Source organism: Erinaceus europaeus, chromosome 14 (assembly GCF_950295315.1).
Source record: "Erinaceus europaeus chromosome 14, mEriEur2.1, whole genome shotgun sequence".
NCBI lineage: Eukaryota > Metazoa > Chordata > Mammalia > Eulipotyphla > Erinaceidae > Erinaceus > Erinaceus europaeus.
The window spans coordinates 27,189,281-27,207,240 of record NC_080175.1 but is presented as its reverse complement, the minus strand read 5'-3'; the positions used below and the strand labels follow the sequence as shown (position 1 = coordinate 27,207,240).

Sequence of the window (17,960 nt, the reverse complement as noted above, 5' to 3'; positions counted from 1 at the left end):
CCCGGTTCGAACCCCAGCTCCCCACCTGCAGGGGAGTTGCTTCACAGGTGGTGAAGCAGGTCTGCAGGTGTCTATCTTTCTCTCCTCCTCTCTGTCTTCCCCTCCTCTCTCCATTTCTCTCTGTCCTATCCAACAATGACAACAACAATAATAACTACAACAATAAAACAACAAGGGCAACAAAAGGGAATAAATAAATAAAATAAATATAAAAAAAATTAAAAAAAAAAAAAGACTAACTCTGAGGCTCCAAGGTCCCAGGTTCAATGGCCAGCACCACCATAAGCAGAGCTGAGCAGCGCTCCAGTACCACAAAAATTCAGTTCATTAAAAATACGAATATAGTGGTCTGGGAGGTGGCGCAGCGGATAAAGCATTAGACTCTCAAGCATGAGGTCCCAAGTTCAATCCCTAGCAGCACATGTAACAGAGTGATATCTGGTTCTTTCTCTCTCCTTCTATCTTTCTCATGAATAAATTAATTTAAAAAAACATTAATATAGAGGGCTAGGTGGTGGCACAGCTGAGCACATACATTAATTATAATGCATAGGACCAAGATTTAAGTCCCTGATATCCACCTGCATTAGTGAAGCAGTGCTACAAGTGTCTTCCTCCCTCTCTCTCCAGGGTTATCACTGGGGCTCAGCGCCAGCACTAGGAATCCACTGCTCCAACAGGCCATTTTCCCCTCCCCCCATACTTCATTAGGACAGAGAAATTGAGACGGGGAAGGGGGGAGTTAGACACCTACAGAACTGCTTCATTGCTTGTGAAGCAAACCCCCTGTAGGTGGAGAGCCAGGTGCTCAAACCGGGATCCCTGTGATTTGTACTATGTGTGCTTAACCCAGTGCACCACGGCCTGGTCCCCTCATTCTATCTCCCCTTCCTCTATTTCTCTGTCCCATCAAATACATTTAAAAAATATTTTTTAAAAATATCATTGGGAAGCAATTACAGAAGCCAGACCTTCCACCTTCTGCAACCCACAATGACCCTGGGTCCATACTCCCAGAGGGATAGAGAATGGGAAAGCTATCAGGGGAGGGGGTGGGATATGGAGATTGGGTGGTGGGAACTGTGTGGAGTTGTACCCCTCCTATCCTACAGTTCTGTTAATGCCTCCTTTCTTAAATAAAAAAAATTAATAAAGCATTGGACTCTCATGCTTGAGGTCCTGAGTTCAATCCCCAGAAGCACATGTACCAGAGTGATTTTTAAATATATATTTCCTTTTTGTTGCCCTTGTTTTTATTGTAGTAGTAGTTATTGTTGTTATTGACACTGTCATTGTTAGATATGACAGAAAGAAATGGAGAAAGGACAGGAAGACAGAGAGGAGAAGAGAACAATAGACACCTGCAGACCTGCTTCACTGCATGTGAAGTGACTCCCCTATAGGTGGGGAGCCAGGGGCTAGAACCGGGATCCTCACACCAGTCCTTGCGCTTTGCGTCTTGTGTGCTTAACCTGCTACGATACAACCCAACTCCCTGATGTCTGGTTCTTTCTCTCTCTCCTCTTGTCTTTCTCATGAATAAAGAAATAAAATCTTAGGGAGTCCGGTGTTAGCGCAGCGAGTTAAGCACAGGTGGCACAAAGCGCAAAGACTGGCATCAGGATCTCGGTTCGAGCCCCTGGCTCCCCACCTACAGGGGAGTTGCTTCACAAGCGGTGAAGCAGGTCTGCAAGTGTCTGTCTTTCTCTCCCCCTTTGTCTTCCCCTCCTCTCTCCATTTTTCTGTCCTATCCAACAACGACAATAATAATAACTACAACACAAAACAACAAGGGCAACAAAAGGGAATAAATATTAAAAAAAGGGAAAAAATTTTAAAAAGAAAATCTTTTTTTAAAAAAAAAAAAGGACCAGAATGATAGCACAGCTATTTATAAAACAGATTTGCAGGCCTGAGATTCGGCACTCCCAGGTTCAGTCCCCAGCACTGCCATCCGGAGCGAGTAGCAAATCCCTGCCACCACCACAAGCCACAGTAAGTAATGTGTGTGCTCTGATTTAAAAAGAAACAAACAAAAACCCTGATATTCTCTCTCCGGCAGAAATAAAAGATTACTAAAGAAATAATCAGAGTCCTGCGGTAGCGCATCAGGTTAAGCTCATGTGGTGTGAAGCGCAAGGACTGGCATAAGGATCCTGGTTCGAGACCCCGGCTCCCCACCTGCAGGGGAGTCCAGTGAAGCAGGTCTGCAGGTGTCTATTTTTCTCTCCCCCTCTCTCCATTTCTCTCTGTCCTCTACAACAACAACGACACCAATATCTACAATAATCAAACAACAAGGGCAACAAAAGGGAATAAACAAATTTTTTTTTAAAAATTTTTAAAAATCAACAGAGGCTGAGAGAAGTAGCATAATGGCTATTCAAAGAGACTCATGCCTGAGGCATTAAAGGTCCCAGGTGCACAGCAATAAGGCAGTACTGATCTTACTTTAGTTTATATATGGTTTAAAAAAAAAAATTAACTGAGGAAGCTGGGGGGTTAAGAGCGCACACAGTACTATGTGGAAGAACACCCAAATAACCCAGGTCCCAGCCCCCCACTCCCCACCTGCAGGAGGAACGCAGTGAAGCAGGTCTGCAGGTGTCTTTCTCTCCCTATCTCCCCCTTCCCTCTCAACTTCTCTGTCCTATCCTATGAAAAGGGGGGGGGGGGGCAGAAATGGTAGATTTTTAGTGCCGGCACCGAGTCCCAGTGACTGGAGGCAAAATAGGTAAGAACAGAATCATTATACCCGTGGTTACTAGTATTCAATCTCACCAAATTATGATTTGCAGTGAGTTAATTGCTGATTTGATCATAATAAACACTCAACTTCTCATATAGTATTTAGAACACTGACACAGATTTGTGGCACACAATACTCTATAGAGTAGCACTAACTAAACAACTTAATCTACAATTTCTTTGAGAGGGGCTGGACATGTAGGTCAGTGATAAAGTACATGTTTTGCTCATGGGCTCAATCTGAGTCACCCTAAATAAATATAGCCCCTCCCTTTTTTCTATTTATTTTTTTATAGGATTTTATTTATTAATGAGAAAGGAGGAGAGAGAGCAAGAACCAGACATCACTCTGGTACATGTGCTGCCAGGGATCAAACTCAGGACCTCATGCTTGAGAGTCTAATGCTTTATTCACTGCACCACCTCCCAGACCACTTTTTTTTTTTTCCCTATTTTTAACTAGAGCACAGCTCAGCTCTGGCTTATTGGTGATGTGGGGGACTCTGGAGCCCCAGGCAGGAGTCTCTGCACAGCCGTTATGTTATCTCACCAGCCCAATAAGATCTCTTAGAACTTATTTTTCTTCTTAAAGTCCAGTGCAATTTTCCTGTAAGCTAAATTTGAGAAGAAACAAAGAAACTAAACATTTCGACAGCAGGAAATCAGATCAAGAAGAGAGGGAAAGGGTGGGGGAGATAGCATAATGGTTATGCAAAATGACTCTCATGCCTGAGGCTCCAAAGTCCCAGGTTCAATCCCCCACACCACCATAAGCCAGAGCTGAGCAGTGCTCTGGTGTTTCTGTGTCTCTGTCTGCATCTCTCTCAAAAATAAAATAAATAAAATATTAATAAAAGGGAGAGAGAGAGAAAAAAATAAACTACTGGAAATAAGAGTCCAGCTGGGAAAGTAGGAGTGAGAAAAGGATACAGATAGGCAAGTGCAGAAAACAGGAGCAAGCAGGAGGAAATGAGAAGCGATTCAAGTCCAAAGGCAATGCCGACGTTTAGCACACCGCATCTCCTTCCATCCTGAAGACGCACTTCCAGTACTAAAGAAACTACAACATCTTTGCCTGCAGTGCTTGCTTCGGCAGCACATATACTAAAATCTTTGCGCAGTTTATTTGTCATTCATCTCCGAAATGTCTCCAATCTCAAGATCTTAAGAAATGTCTTCCAGAAAAAGAATGACTATCATCTATATAACCCAAAGTAAGGAGAACAACATAGCCTTTTCAAAAGTTATCTCTTACAAGACAAGCAGTCAAGTATAAAGCAAGTACACAGAATACCTGTAGGACAGAAGAGGAATGTTTCTGGCTCTCCTAGGTACTGGTAAATTTCATTTGTGATAGAGACTTGGGCATGAGCAAAAGAACTGAATACTTCCTTGTCTGCTGCACACATATTATGGTCAATATCATCAAAAAGCAAAGCAAACGACCTGCATCCAAACTGAGAAACCTAAAAAGGAAAAAAGATGCCTTACCAGTTCATCTTAGAATTAAAAAATGCATGCGTCCAAATACTAAATACATACTCAATAGTTACACATGAAAATTAAACATTTCTCTTGCAGCCAGGGAGTGGCTAGTACATAAAAGGACAGGATTTACATGCCTGAGACCCTAGGTTCAATCGTTCAATCATTGTGGTACATATATGCCAGAGCAGAACTCTGGCCTCTTTTTCTTGAGTTCTCATAAGTAAATGTACATGTGCATGTATATGCATACTTTCATTTTTTAAAGATACAGGTTGAGAGTAAAAGAAAGCTTCCTTCAGTAGGGGAAAAGGGCTGGGTTTGAACCTGAATAGCATACATGGCAAAATAGCAAACTACCTGAGTGAGCTCCTTTGTCAGCCCAAATACTGGTATTTTCCTGAGCAGAAAAGTTCAAAGTCAAATACAGTTCTGGGGCCTGTTCTGTTGCTTATATTTCAATGCAGTATGTCAGTATGTCCCAACAAAGTTTTTACAATGTAGCCTACTCTATGACTTTCTAAGTTGCTAAATACAAAAGATCATTCAGATAAATACAATATAAGCAATAAATAAATGCAGCACATGAAAAACCTGTCCTGATCAGAAAAATAATCTATTTGAACATAAAGCTAGCTGGGACATGAATAAAAAGAAATAGAGAAGGGCCAGGAAGATGCCTCAGCAGTGGAGCACAGCTTGGCAAACATGAAGCCCTGGGTGTAACCCTAGGCAACACACTGGAGGAACACAGACAATAAGCAGTCAGAACAAAAGCACAGTTGCCAGGACATGTTTCCTTGCACAGGTCCTCACAGGGCTTGAATTCCCACGATTTCATAAAATAAGCTTTTAAAAATTACAGAGGGAGTCAGGCAGTAGCACAGCGGGTTAAGCGCAGGTGGTGCAAAGTGCAAGGACCCGCGTAAGGATCCCGGTTCGAGCCCCTGGCTCCCCACATGCAGGGGAGTCACTTCACAGGAGGTTAAGCAGGTCTGCAGGTGTCTTTCTCTCCCCTTCTCTGTCTTCTCCTCCTCTCTCCATTTCTCTCTGTCCTATCCAACAATGACAACAACAAGAGTAACTACGACAATAAGACAACAAGGACAACAAAAGAGAATAAATAACTTTTTTTTTAAAAGTTTGAAAAAAATTACATGGAAAAGGAAAAAGAAATGCATGGATGATGGGGTCAGGAATACAGTTCTGCATATAGGCGCATATAGGCAGGAGACCCTGAATACAATCTCTGGCAGCGTGGGAGGGACTGCCGAGGAAAACAGCATTGGGGAAAGGAAAAAGAAGCCCTGGGCTTCTCTCAAGCATGAGGTCTCAAGTTTAATCACCAGCACTGGATGTACCAGAAAGAAGCTCTGGTTCTCTTTCACTAAGAAATTAAGCTTTAAAAAAAAAAAAAAAAAACCAGCTTCTTCACGGATGTCACCTAGGAGGTGGTACAACAGGTCTCTGAGCACTTGATTCACAAGTATGAGGTCTAAGGTTCAACTCCTAGTATCACAATCACAATGCTCTGTTCTGAGCTCCCAGGTATAACACCCCACCACCACCACCACCACCACCAGCACTGCCATAAAGCAGAGTTTAGTAGTGCTCTGTTAAATAAAAGTTTAAAGCTTATTCATGGGGATATACATTTTTATCAGATACTTCAGTATCTGTAACATAACCTTGGGCTAAAAAACTCAGGGGCTGGGGAGAGAACTTAATGGCTATGTAAAAAGACTTTCAGTGGGTGGGGAAAATAGCATAATGGTTATGCAAAGAAACTCTTACAGAGGCTCCACCACCATAAACCAGAGTTTAGCAGTGCTCTGGTAAAGAAAAAAGGGAAAGGGGGAAGTCAGGTGGCTCCCCACCTGCAGGGGAGTCCCTTCACAGACAGTGAAGCAGTTCTGCAGGCGTCTTTCTCTCCCCCTCTTCTCTCCATTTCTCTGTCCTAACAACGATGACATCAATAACAATAACTACAACAACAATAAAAAACAAGTGCAACCAAAGGGAAAATAAGTAAATATAAGAAAATTTTTTTTTAATTATAAAATAAAAGAGAGTGGTCCAGGAGTTGGCACAGTGGCTAAGGCACTGGACTCTCAAGCATGAGGTCCTGAGTTCAATCCCTGGTAGCACATGTACCAGAGTGATGTCTGGTTCTCTCTCTCTCTCCTATCTTTCTCATTAATAAACAAAAAAAAAAAAAAATAAATTAAAAAAATAAATAAATAAATAAAATAAAAGAGAAAGGGAAGGAAGGGAGAAGTAAGGAAATGAGGAATGGAGGAAGAGGAGAAAAGAGGGAAGGAAAAAAAGAAAGATTTTCATGCAGGCATAAATCCTAGCACCACCATAAGTGCTGGTGAGGAAGGAAGGAGGAAGGAAGGGAAAAGGAAAGACCACATACAGCAAATTAAAAATCAGTAGTTTACTTTACAAAAAAAAAAAAAAGATTTGCAGCTTTTATGTTGGTAAAATATAGACTTCAATCCAAACCTGTTTTTCTTCTCGTCTTGGAAAACTAGCTGCTTATTTCTACACTGAATTAGAGCTCTATATAACCAAGAAGACTGATACCTAACAGGAAAACCTATTTCTATTGCCTCAGTCAAATTTAGTCAAGCACTCAACAGTATAGTTTTTTCCAAACTATGTTTCTGGATTACTTGTCTCAGAATCACCTGAATTCCTGGCTCCCACTCCAAGTCTAACAATCACTAGGAATGGAGCATTTAAGCATCATTTCCTACTCACTCTTAGGCAGACCTTATACAAACTGAAATTTGAGGTGTACTACTACCTGCAGTAAACTGCACAGAGAAAGTAAAAGCAACTCAGCAAACTTTTATAATACTGATTCAGGGGGAAATAAGTAAGTAGTAAGGAATTTACCTGGTCCAGTTTGCGTTTCAATGTGGATACTTCCTTAGGGTTAGAAAAAGTAATATCCAATCCAGGTGAGATAGCATATATGAACTCTATCTCATACTCCCGTGCAGCTGAGATGAGAGTCATAAGTTGCTCTAAAGAAGAGAGTCCAGGTTTTTAAAAAAGCAGCACAGAAAAAGTAAAAGCCTTCACCTCTCAAATGTAGAGGTCTTTTCTTCCAATTTACGTAATAGTGCAACAAAATCTATTAAATTTTACAAAACTGTTATATCCTATGTGTAAGAGGCATTTTAAAAAAGCAATTTTATTTCATATTAAAATCAATATAAAAGGGCTGGGGGATAGCTTAACCTATTAGAACACTTCACTGGACACCTATGGCCCCAGTAGGCTATAAATTCAATCCTGAACAACCCTCTTACGCCACATATGAGAGGGCTATGATTCTCTTTCCCTTCTTTCTTGTCTTCTCAAGTAGAAAACTAAACAATAATAATGATAAACATTATAGCATTCCTTTCCCTTCTTTCCCCAAAAGTACTAAATTAAGCACTAATATAAACCATTTATACTAATATAAACCATTTCTATTTCTCATAGTATTTGAGAGGTGTACTTTTGTTTCTGCTGTCTCTAGACAACTAAATTTTTTAAATAAATGTACACACATAGTTAATTTATGAGGGGGAGGATAAACAAGTTGTTAAGAACCAGGGCTAAGTGCAAAGCGCAAGGAAGGACCCACGTAAGGATCCTGGTTTGAGCCCCCGGCTCCCCACCTGCAAGGAAGTCGCTTCACAAGCGGTGAAGCAGGTCTGCAGGTGTCTTTCTCTCCCCCTCCGTCTTCCCCTCCTCTATCCATTTCTCTCTGTCCTATCTAACAATGATATCAACAACAATAATAACTAGTAACAATAAAAAGCAACAAGGGCAACAAAAGAGAAAAATAAAATATTTTTAAAAATTAAAAAAAAAAAAAAAAAAAGAACCAGGGCTAAGTGATATCCTTAATAATCCTGGCCTCTCTTTTTTCTATCTACCAGAAAAATATCACTACAGATTTAAAATGTTAAAGTGTGGTAGATGATGGCCTGGGAGGTAGCAAAGCAGATAAAGTATTGAACTCTAAAATATGAGGTCCTGATTTCAACCCTCAGCATCCCGTGTGCCAGTAATGCTCTGGTTCTCTCCCTTCGCCCCTTCCCTCTCTTCAACAAATCTTTTAAAAGTGTGATGATTTTCTTAAGTAAACTGAAGATATAGAATATATCTTTAACACTCAGTAGAATTTAAAGATAATTATTTGACTTAAATTATAAAGACCATGTCTCATGTGAACTTAGAGATATCACATCAGTAGCACTGACCTTGTGTTTAAAATCTGTATAATCTTTGGGGGTATAACCATTATGCAAAATACTCTCATGCCTGAGACTGTAAGGTCCAGGTTCAATCCCCAGCACCACTTTAAGACAGAGCTGAGATTTGCTCTGGTCTCTCGAAAAAACAGAGCTTTTTTTGGAGGTAGGGAGACTCTTAAAATTACACCCATAGTAGTCTGGGAGTGGGGGTGTGTGTAAAACTCTAAACTTATAAGCATGAAGTCCCACATTCAATCCCTGGCATGACATGTACCAGAGTGGTGCCCCCTTACCCCCGCAGGTTTACTTTAAAAGCATTTATACCTATGGGCACTTTACTTGCCTTGTCATAGGCCTATCTCTAGTTCAGTGGCTAAGTGTTTAGATAACACTGGTAAAAAGAAAAAGTGCAGTCTATGACCACAGAAGAGGCTGCGTCAGGCTGACCTACCCATAAACCTCACCACAACTCTGCAAAGTTAGAGCTACTCTTTTAATCTACACTAACTAAAAACTACATTTTTCTAATGAAAAGGAAACTACAAATAGAAAATTAAATACTTAATAAAAATGCATGTGAAACTAACTACATCTAAATACAGCTTCCCATTTCTGAATTTATGGATTAGAAAGAGAAATATTACCAGCTTCTTCTACTGAATACATCTCTCGCCAAAACATCCTATGTTTGTAGTCATCCTTAGGGGCATATAAGTATGTATTTAGTTCCCATTTCTGGAGCCTTAAGAAGAAAGAAAATTAGAATTGCATAAACAGGTAATATGGCTTTAAGTTTAGTTATTTCTCCTTTGCTTGGAGCACTGCCATCTCTTATACAGCTAATTAATATTCTGGAGCAGAAACTTTTAACCTTTTACAATAAATTTAACAGTAAAAAAAAAATAAGTATTATAAAGAATGTCAACAGTCTTAGGTAAAAATATAACCATTATAAGTAAATCCCCAGACCAAGTCTGTTTCCCCTGAAATGGTTTAAAAAAACAAACAAAAAAAAAAAACCACTGGCCTAATAAAGAGATAGTGGTCTGAGAGGTAGCACAATGGATAAAAGAATTAGATACTCAAGCATAAGGTTCTGAGTTCAATCCTCAGCAGCACATGTACCACAGTAATGTCTGGTTCTCTTTCTCCTGCTATCTTTCTCACTAATAAATAAAACCTTTTAATAATAATAATAATAATAAAAAGATAGCAGACCAAGGTAAAATGACCTCTCCAATGAGAAATTATCAAACTCTGATCTATTCAATATATTTATTCAAGCAAGAAAATTCCAAGGGTTTAAATGGCCCTTCATATAATAAAATTTACCTTCTAAAGAGTTCTTTTCTCTGTTCCATAACCCAAGGTCTTCCATAAAATCCTAGATTCAAAGTAAAAATAAAATTGTTTAAATTTAAAAGATGGTAAGTTACTTTAGGAGAAAAAAAAAAAACAACAACAAGTTATAAGACATACATAATATCATATTTAAACATGTTTACAATCACCAAAATCTAAGAAAGTGTTTTTAGTGACCTTATAAGGTGATTTTTATTCCTTCTTGGATAAATTTCTACCAGAAACATTTATTATTGAGAAAGTTATTTTAAAACAGTCAAACCACACCATCTCTTTTCACAAACACATTTAGATCTTTTTATTTATTTTTATTTATTCATTCATTCATTCCCTTTTATTGTCCTTGTTGTTGGATAGGACAGAGAAATGGAGAGAGGGGGAAAACAAAGAGGGGGAGAGAAAGACAAGACACCTGCAGACCTGCTTCACCCCACGTGAAGCGACTCCCCTGCAGGGGGCACTTAGCCCGCTAGGACTCCCTAGATGTATCTTTTAAAGAGCATTGCTATCTCACAATGGAGAAGAGGAAGTAATCAATGCAAAATTGCTAATAACAATTGCTACCTAAGAAGAAAACTAGGAGGTGGAGCTCAGGAACAAGGAAACAAAATGAATTAGCAAAGAATCTCATTAACCTTATTTTATGATCAATTTTTTTTTAAGTTTCTGTAATAACAAAAAGGACCTATAATAATTGTCTTGGGGGCAATAGTGCAGTGGGTTAAGCACACATGGCACCAAGGCCAAGGACCTGTGCAAGGATCCCAGTTCGAGCCCCCAGCTCCCCACCTGCAGGGGGTCACTTTGCAATCAGTGAAGCAGGTCTGCAGATGTCTTTCTTCCCCCATCTCTCTCAATTTCTCTCTGTCCTATCCAACACCAACAATAACAACAAAAGCACCAAAATGGGGAAAATCCAGGAGCAGGGGATTCACAGTGCAGACACCAAGCCTCAGTGATAACCCTGGATGAAAAAAATAAAAAGGAAGCAGTGCTCATATGCATGAGTCAAAACCAACAAAAGTCTGTGAGAGAAAGAAAAAAAAGGAATTCTGACATTATGGTCAGCATTTTTTTTTTTTTTTACACCAGAGCACAATGGTCTATGGTGATGAGGGGGGTTGAACCTGGGACTTTGGAGCCTCAAACATAAGTCTCTTTGCAGAACCATTATGCTATCTATCCCCACCCTACTTTCAGCATTTTCCATCCTCATTCTAGGTAGGAATGATGCCAAGTCTACAAAAAAAAACAAACAAAAATCTGTGGAGAGGCTGAGGGCCAAGAGACAACTCTATAAGGGAAGAGCAGTTCCCTTTTAAGACTCTTCTAGGAGGGGGAAAGTCAACTTACTTAAACCAAAATGAGCTTTTCTTCATAATTACAGAAGGTACAAGTGGCAAATTTCCTTAGATAGTCTGTATCTCCCAGCTCTCCCCACTCCACACCCCCAAATAGAATCCGTTTTCCAGACAGTCACCTCACTCAACTACAACACATTCAGGAACAAGACACACAACACAATCATCTTTTTATTCCTCTACTTCACTACCACTTTATTAATGAAATGCTGATGTACAGGATTGTCACAGGGCACACTTCCTCAAGAAAGGTGTCAGCCCCGCCCCCTCATGTTTACACACTCTCTCCAATCCAATAGTTTTCATCTTCCTACACATTGTGTAAGTCATTTAACTTTGCTCAACTGTCTTACTCCTTAAGACAGCTACAAATCAGTTAGCTCAATCCTACAAACTAAACAATCTAAAAGACTAACCACTATCAATTTTCAAGTCATTTTTCATTCTTTTTTTTACATTTTTATTTCCTTGTGTTGCCCTTGTTGTTTTATTGTTGTAGTTATTATTGTTGTTGTTACTGGTGTCGTTGTTGTTGGATAGGACAGAGAGAAATGGAGAGAAGGGGGAGAGAAAGATAGACACCTGCAGACCTGCTTCACCGCCAGTGAAAGGACTCCCCTGCAGGTGGGGGAGCCCGGGGCTGGAACCTGGATCCTTATGCTGGTCCTTGCTCTTTGCACCGCCATGTGCGCTTAACCCCCTGTGCTACCGCCCGACTCCCTTTTCATTCTTTTTTAAATGTTTATGCAAGCAACTTTTTTCTTTTCTTTTCTTTTTTACCAGAGCACTGCTCAGCTCTGGCTTATGGTGGTGCAAGGGGCTGAACCTGGGACTTTGGAGCCCCAGGCTCCAGAGTTTCTGCATAATTATGCTATCTACCCCTGCCCCTCAAGTCATTTTTTAAATCTGTGAATAATAGTGGTTTGCAAGATTATAAGATTACAGGGTAGATAGTTCCACATTGCACACACTACTTCTATTCAATAAATTTCTAAATTGTGATAGAAAGTTTGACTTTTTTGTTATTTTTTATTCCCTTTTATTGCCCTTGTTGCTTTATTGATGTAGTTATTATTGTTATTAATGTCATTGTTGTTGGATAGGACAGAGAAATGCAGAGAGAAGGGGAAGAATGCAGAGAGAAGGGGAAGACGGGGAGAGAAAGACAGACACCTGCAGACCTGCTTCACCACCTGTGAAGCGACCCCCCTGCAGGGGGGGGCTGGGGGCTCCAACCGGGATCCTTGCTTAACCCGCGGCGCTACCGCCCAACTCCCAGAAAGTTTGACTTTTTGTATGACCTTATTTAATCAAAATAATTTTGCCAGAAGTTTCTCCAATGCCTCTATGCTGTTTCCTTGTACATAAGGATTCCTTGTATAAACAAAATATGAAAGGCGCCAAATTTTACCTCTACTTATCACAACTCCACAATGTTCTCTTTTATTCAGTGTTTGCTGTGCACACACATGCACACACACACATACAACTTCAGCACTTAGAGTCTCGAAGTACAAAATGGAAAAAAAGGTAATAAAGCGTATAAGGAAGGTGCAGTGTTGGTGTAAACCATATAACTTAACTCTGCTCAAATTTTCCGCTTTTAAAATGGAAACAAGTTGTGAAATTAAAACGAGATGAGAACTTTGCAATAGCTCATCAACTTTGTCACACATGCAACCCAGGTTTGAGCCTGGTCTCCACTACACTGGAAAACTTCTGTGCTATAGTCTTTCCCTCTGTCCTTCTGTTTATCTCCCACTTTATGTCTGTAAAAGCTGGTCCATAGAAGAGATGCCCCAGCATTGACAGAAAAATAAATTTTTAAAAAATAACAAAATAGGATAACCTATGCTGAATCTTATCACAATGCCAGGATATAGAAGGCACCATCAATTTTTAAGTGAATATATATGGAGACAGACATCACTGGTAAAGCTGACTCGATCAAGAGGCCTGCCTTCTCTGCTTTGGATTGCATGCTAACTGCTCCTGATACAGCAAGGCTCCTGTGCACACCACTGCCTACAAGAACTACTGAAGCAAACAGGAAATGGAGTCGACCAAAACATTTGTGAAAAAAATCAAATACATGCAGTTTTCGAGGAAAGTGCGATATAGCATAATGCAGTGAAAGCTCCCAAAGGCCACAAACCACCTCTTCGTCCGTTACATTCAGAAACTGCGAAGTGATTGGATTGTCGTGGGAATCTGCCCCCCTCCTCCCAATGACCCAAAAGCACAGCACCGCTTTCGAAGGGAAATGGGGAGATGGGGGGGGGGGCGTTCAGAAAAGCCTCTCCCGCTGCCCCTGAATGCAGAGTCCTCACAAGCTTCGAGAACACATTCAACTCCAAGCACAGCCGCCGCCGGGAGCGATTTCCTGGGCCGCCCGCGACGTCTGCCGAGGGCGGAGGCGGGGACTGGCCGACACAAACATTCTAAGCAAAGAGGAATTTGGAAAAATTCCGGCGGCGGCAGCTTCTCCCGCTCCACAAAGACAAACCCTTCTCAGCGGGGAGCGGGTGCAGCCCCAGACTCGCAGCCCCCCTGGGGGAGTCACCCCCGAGCAGACGCGCCCAACCCAGGCGGTCTCCCCCTCCTTTCCGCCGCGTCCGATTTCAACCCCAGGGACCAGCCACCCCTCGGGGACCCCTCCGCGGGGACAGGGGATTAGAACCCGGGCGGGGCCGGCCCGCGCCCCCAGCGCTCACCTTCCACCACGCCGCACAGGAACCTCCGCGCCCCTCCGGCCGCCCCGGCCGCCGCCGCTCCCCCGGCCCCGGCGGGGCTGTCTTCTCCCGGAGCCGCGGCCGCCGGCGGCTCCAACGATGCCCCCGCGGACGCGGCGGGGTTGGCGCTCAGCTCGTTCTCCCGCTCCTCCAGCGCCGCCTGGCTCTCTTTCTGCACCATCCTCCTGCCCGCGACCGCCGCCACGTCTGTCGGTCCTCCTCGGCCTCCGTCCGCTGGGCCGCCGGCCCGGAGCCCTGCAGCGGGCCTCGGCTTCTAGCGCGCGGCCTCCCGCGCCTTCCCCTCCCCCCGGCCCTGCCCCTCCCGCGCCGCGGGGACCCGAGTGCCCGGATGAGAAGGGCGGCGGCACCGGCGCTAGCCCTTTGTCAGCCGCGGCCGCAGCCGGGGAGCCGGGGACCTGGGCGGGAGATGAGGCTGCAGCTTCTCGCTCCTCGGAAGCAGATGGCCGAAGCGCCTTCTCTCAGTCTAGAGACCCTCTGCTGCCTTCCCAACGGCCTCAGGCCCTCCGCTGCTCTCCCCGCAGCCCCTCGCTCTCTTCTGCCGCTGGCTCTACCGCCCGCTTCCTGTTTATCCGCACTGCGCCTGCGCTGGAGACCGGCTCAGACCGGTCCTCGCAACCCCGACCCCTCCTCCTCCTCGCGGGCCAGCCTATTCAGCTTCCTGCGCTAGGGGGAAGGACAGAAGAAAGGACGCGAGAAGCGGAAGAGGCTGGAGGCAATGGAAGATACCATTCGTGCTTGCCACCCTCCATAACGAGCCCGGCTGCGCGGAGCGGACCACTGCCCCGCCCGAAGAAGGGGAGTCTGGGAGGAGGCTGCAGCCGGTTGGGGCAATAGAAAGAGGGGCGGGTAGAGTGAAAAGGAGAGGCGGCCACTCTCTCAGTGCGCAGGCGCGGAAGCGAAGCCTCCTGTTCTTAAAGAGATAGAAAGGAGCTGACCTAGTTTCTGCAAAGAGTCTTCTGAGACGTCGGTTCATCACATCAGAGTGTCCCAGGCAGGCTTTGTTCTGGGAAGGTGACACTCTAAGAAACTGAGCCTAGCCTCTAAGAAATTCTGCCTGAAATCATTTTTTCCTATCTTGGCACTACCCCCTTTGAAAACCTCAGTCATTCCTTCGTTCAGCAGCCGCTTATCTGCTGCAAACTCGTGCCTCTGTCGCCTCTGGGACCACTGTGAGCTCACAGTCTGGTGCTGGAAACCTGGACACACACACAATCCCCTCAGGATGCACGAGGGGCTGAGGGCGAGGCTTCGGCCATGGCTTCACTTTTGAGTTGAATCCTAACGGATGAGTGGGAGTTATGGTGAGGTCAGGGGGGTTGGGAAATGTGAAGTGTGCAAAAGGGAACAGCGAGATCCCACGGGCCTCAGCATAAACACCATTTCATTGGAGAAACATTCCATGAGCCCTCGTTGGGATTGGGTTTCCTTGGTAAAGCTTATTAGAACTCCCTGTCACCTAGCAGTTCGTGAGATATAAATATGCAAGGCTTCAGCTTCGTTCTGGTTATACCTACAATTGTCCTTACACTTCATTCTCATATTAGACGCCTCTAGTAGTAGCATGGCCTGTGTAGCTCCAGGGACTCGTGGTACAAAGCATTTCTTAGGGCAACTCCTGTGATGCCAGAAGCCATAAACACATAAACAGCTTCACTGAATGTTGTTATCCGTTGAGGAATTTGGTGACTGTCTTTGCAGCTGACCTCAGTACTTAGTTTTAGTTTTTTAGTCTTTATCTCATAGGATGGTAACTGCTAGCAAGTCAGTGGTCACAATTTCATCTACTCTGCATCGTTTGGACTCTGATGTTGGTGACCCAGGCAAGATCTTCCTTGTGTATCTGTCTCTCTTTATCTTGGAAGGCAGTTCTTGCCATACAACTGCCCCTCCCCACGTGTATTTTAAATTAATTTTGGATAGAGATTGGAGAGAAGAGAAAAATAGGGAGGGAGAGGGGGGGGGAAGAGAGAAAGAAATACATCGGCAACATTGCTTCAACACTTAGGAAGTTTCCCCCTTGCAGGTAGGGACCAGGCCTTGAACCTGGGTTCCTGTATGTGCTCAACCAGGTGTGCTATCACCCAGCCCCGACAGCTACACCCTTTCTCTGCCTAGTGTACCATTACCCTCCCCAGCCTGCACATCAAAAATCAGAGCTTAGTAGAACTGGTAAATATGATAAATAGTTGTGGAATAAATAGATTAGAGCCCTGCCTTCAGAGTTTATATGGAAGGCATACAAGAACTTTAGTGGTGGTTGCAGTGAAACTTTGAAACTCTGCCCCTGGAATCTTATAATGTTGTAAAACAATGTACTACTAATAAAAAAATTAATTTAAAAAAATCCAGGGGGCAGATAGTGAAGCACCTGGTAGAGCACATATGTTAGAATGCACAAGGACCTGGGTTTCAAGTCTTAGGTGCCCACATGAAGGGAGAAAGCTTCACAAACAGTAAGCAGTGCTGCAGGTGTTTCTCTCTTCCTTTCTATCACCCCCTTCCTATTAATTTCTGTCTCTCTCTATCCAATAAATAAATTCATTATTTTAAGTCTACAAAGTGCATGCACAGGAACTGTATGTGGTAAGTGCAATGAAGGGAGAAAATCCAGAGATGGGATGAACAGGAGCCACAGCAAGGAGAGGCTTCTTCATGTGGAAGAAATTGTAGGAGAAATGAGTGATGATAGTGGTTTGGACTAGGAAATAGCAGTGGAGACAGAAGGAAGTGGTGCACTTTTGATGGTGAAACGGGAGTGGGTAGGAGGGATAAATGAACAAAAGAGCAAAAGAAATGAAAACTCCCAAGACTTGACCATAGCAACTAGGAAGATAGTGTCATTTACTGAGATGGCAGGGCATGAATCAAAACTCCATTTTGAACTTAGTTTGGCCATTCTAGGCCCCCATGATATGTCACGTAGACATATGGATATATGGGTCTTGTATGCAGGAGGACCCTGGACAGCGTAAAAATTAGAGACTGTCATGTCCCAGGAGCCAGCACAGCGGGTAGAGTATCTGACATGCAAAAATGAAGTCCCAAATTCAATGTCAGCATTGTATATGCCAAAGTAATGTTCTGATTCTCTTTCCACCCCCTCATTAATAAATGAATCTTTAAGGGGCAGGGGTAGATTGTATAATGGTTACGCAAACAGATTCTCATGTCTGAGGCTCCAAAGTCCCAGGTTCAATACCCCGCCCGTACCACCACAAGCCAAAGCTAAGCAGTATTCTGGTGTAAAAAAAAGGAATGAATGAATCTGTAAAAAAAATTTAGAGGGGGGAGTTGGGCAGTAAGCATAGGTGGCACAAAGCGCAAAATGGGACTAAAGGATCCTGGTTGGAAAAGGGGAAGACAGAGATGGGGAGAGAAAGATAGACACCTGAAGACTTGCTTCACGGTTTGTGAAGAGAGCCCCCTACAGGCAGGGAGCCAGGGGCTTGAACCAGGATCCTTACACTGGTTCTGAGTTTTGTGCCATGTGCGCTTAACTCACTGCGCTACAGCCTGACCTCCTCCCCAGTGATTTAATGCCTAAAATGTGCTTGGGTCTGAGGACAGTATAATAGGAGGTGGGTAATTTATAGTCTAGACACTCAGAAATTCCTTATTTCACAAAGAAGACAAACATTCAAATAAATATATGGTTTCAAGCTGAAAGGTACCGAGAAGTATAGGGGACATTTTCCTGAGCCTGTCACAGTGTCTCCTGAGCTTATTTGTTTGTTTGACCAGAGCACTGCTCAACTGTGGCTTGTGGTGGTGCTGGGGATTGAATTTGGAATTTTTGGTGCCTCAGGCTACCATTTCCACCTATTGTTTCCCTAAAACACCTTTCTTTCCCATCCCTCCCATCACCGCCACCACTTTTTTTTTTAACCTGGTTTAGATTATTTATGACATGCACAGCATCCATTTTCCACACATAAATCTTTACCCCAAGGTCACTCTTAACAGACTGAGGAGACAGGACTGGGTCTAGT

The 17,960-nt window shown here is 43.2% G+C and overlaps 1 protein-coding gene across 1 annotated transcript in view; it reads right to left on the bottom strand.

Moving 5' to 3' along the window:
* The window catches only part of OGA (O-GlcNAcase), a 43,693-nt gene extending 29,107 nt beyond the window's left edge, over positions 1–14,586 (bottom strand). Inside the window, exons 1-5 of the mRNA XM_007533846.3 lie at positions 13,933–14,586; positions 9,828–9,879; positions 9,140–9,237; positions 7,138–7,268; positions 4,043–4,214 (exon numbers count right to left, since the gene is read on the bottom strand). Coding sequence (XP_007533908.1) covers positions 4,043–4,214; positions 7,138–7,268; positions 9,140–9,237; positions 9,828–9,879; positions 13,933–14,131 — 652 coding nt within the window. The 5' untranslated portion in view covers positions 14,132–14,586. The remainder of the gene's footprint in view (positions 1–4,042; positions 4,215–7,137; positions 7,269–9,139; positions 9,238–9,827; positions 9,880–13,932) is intronic.
* Positions 14,587–17,960: the final 3,374 nt, after the last annotated feature.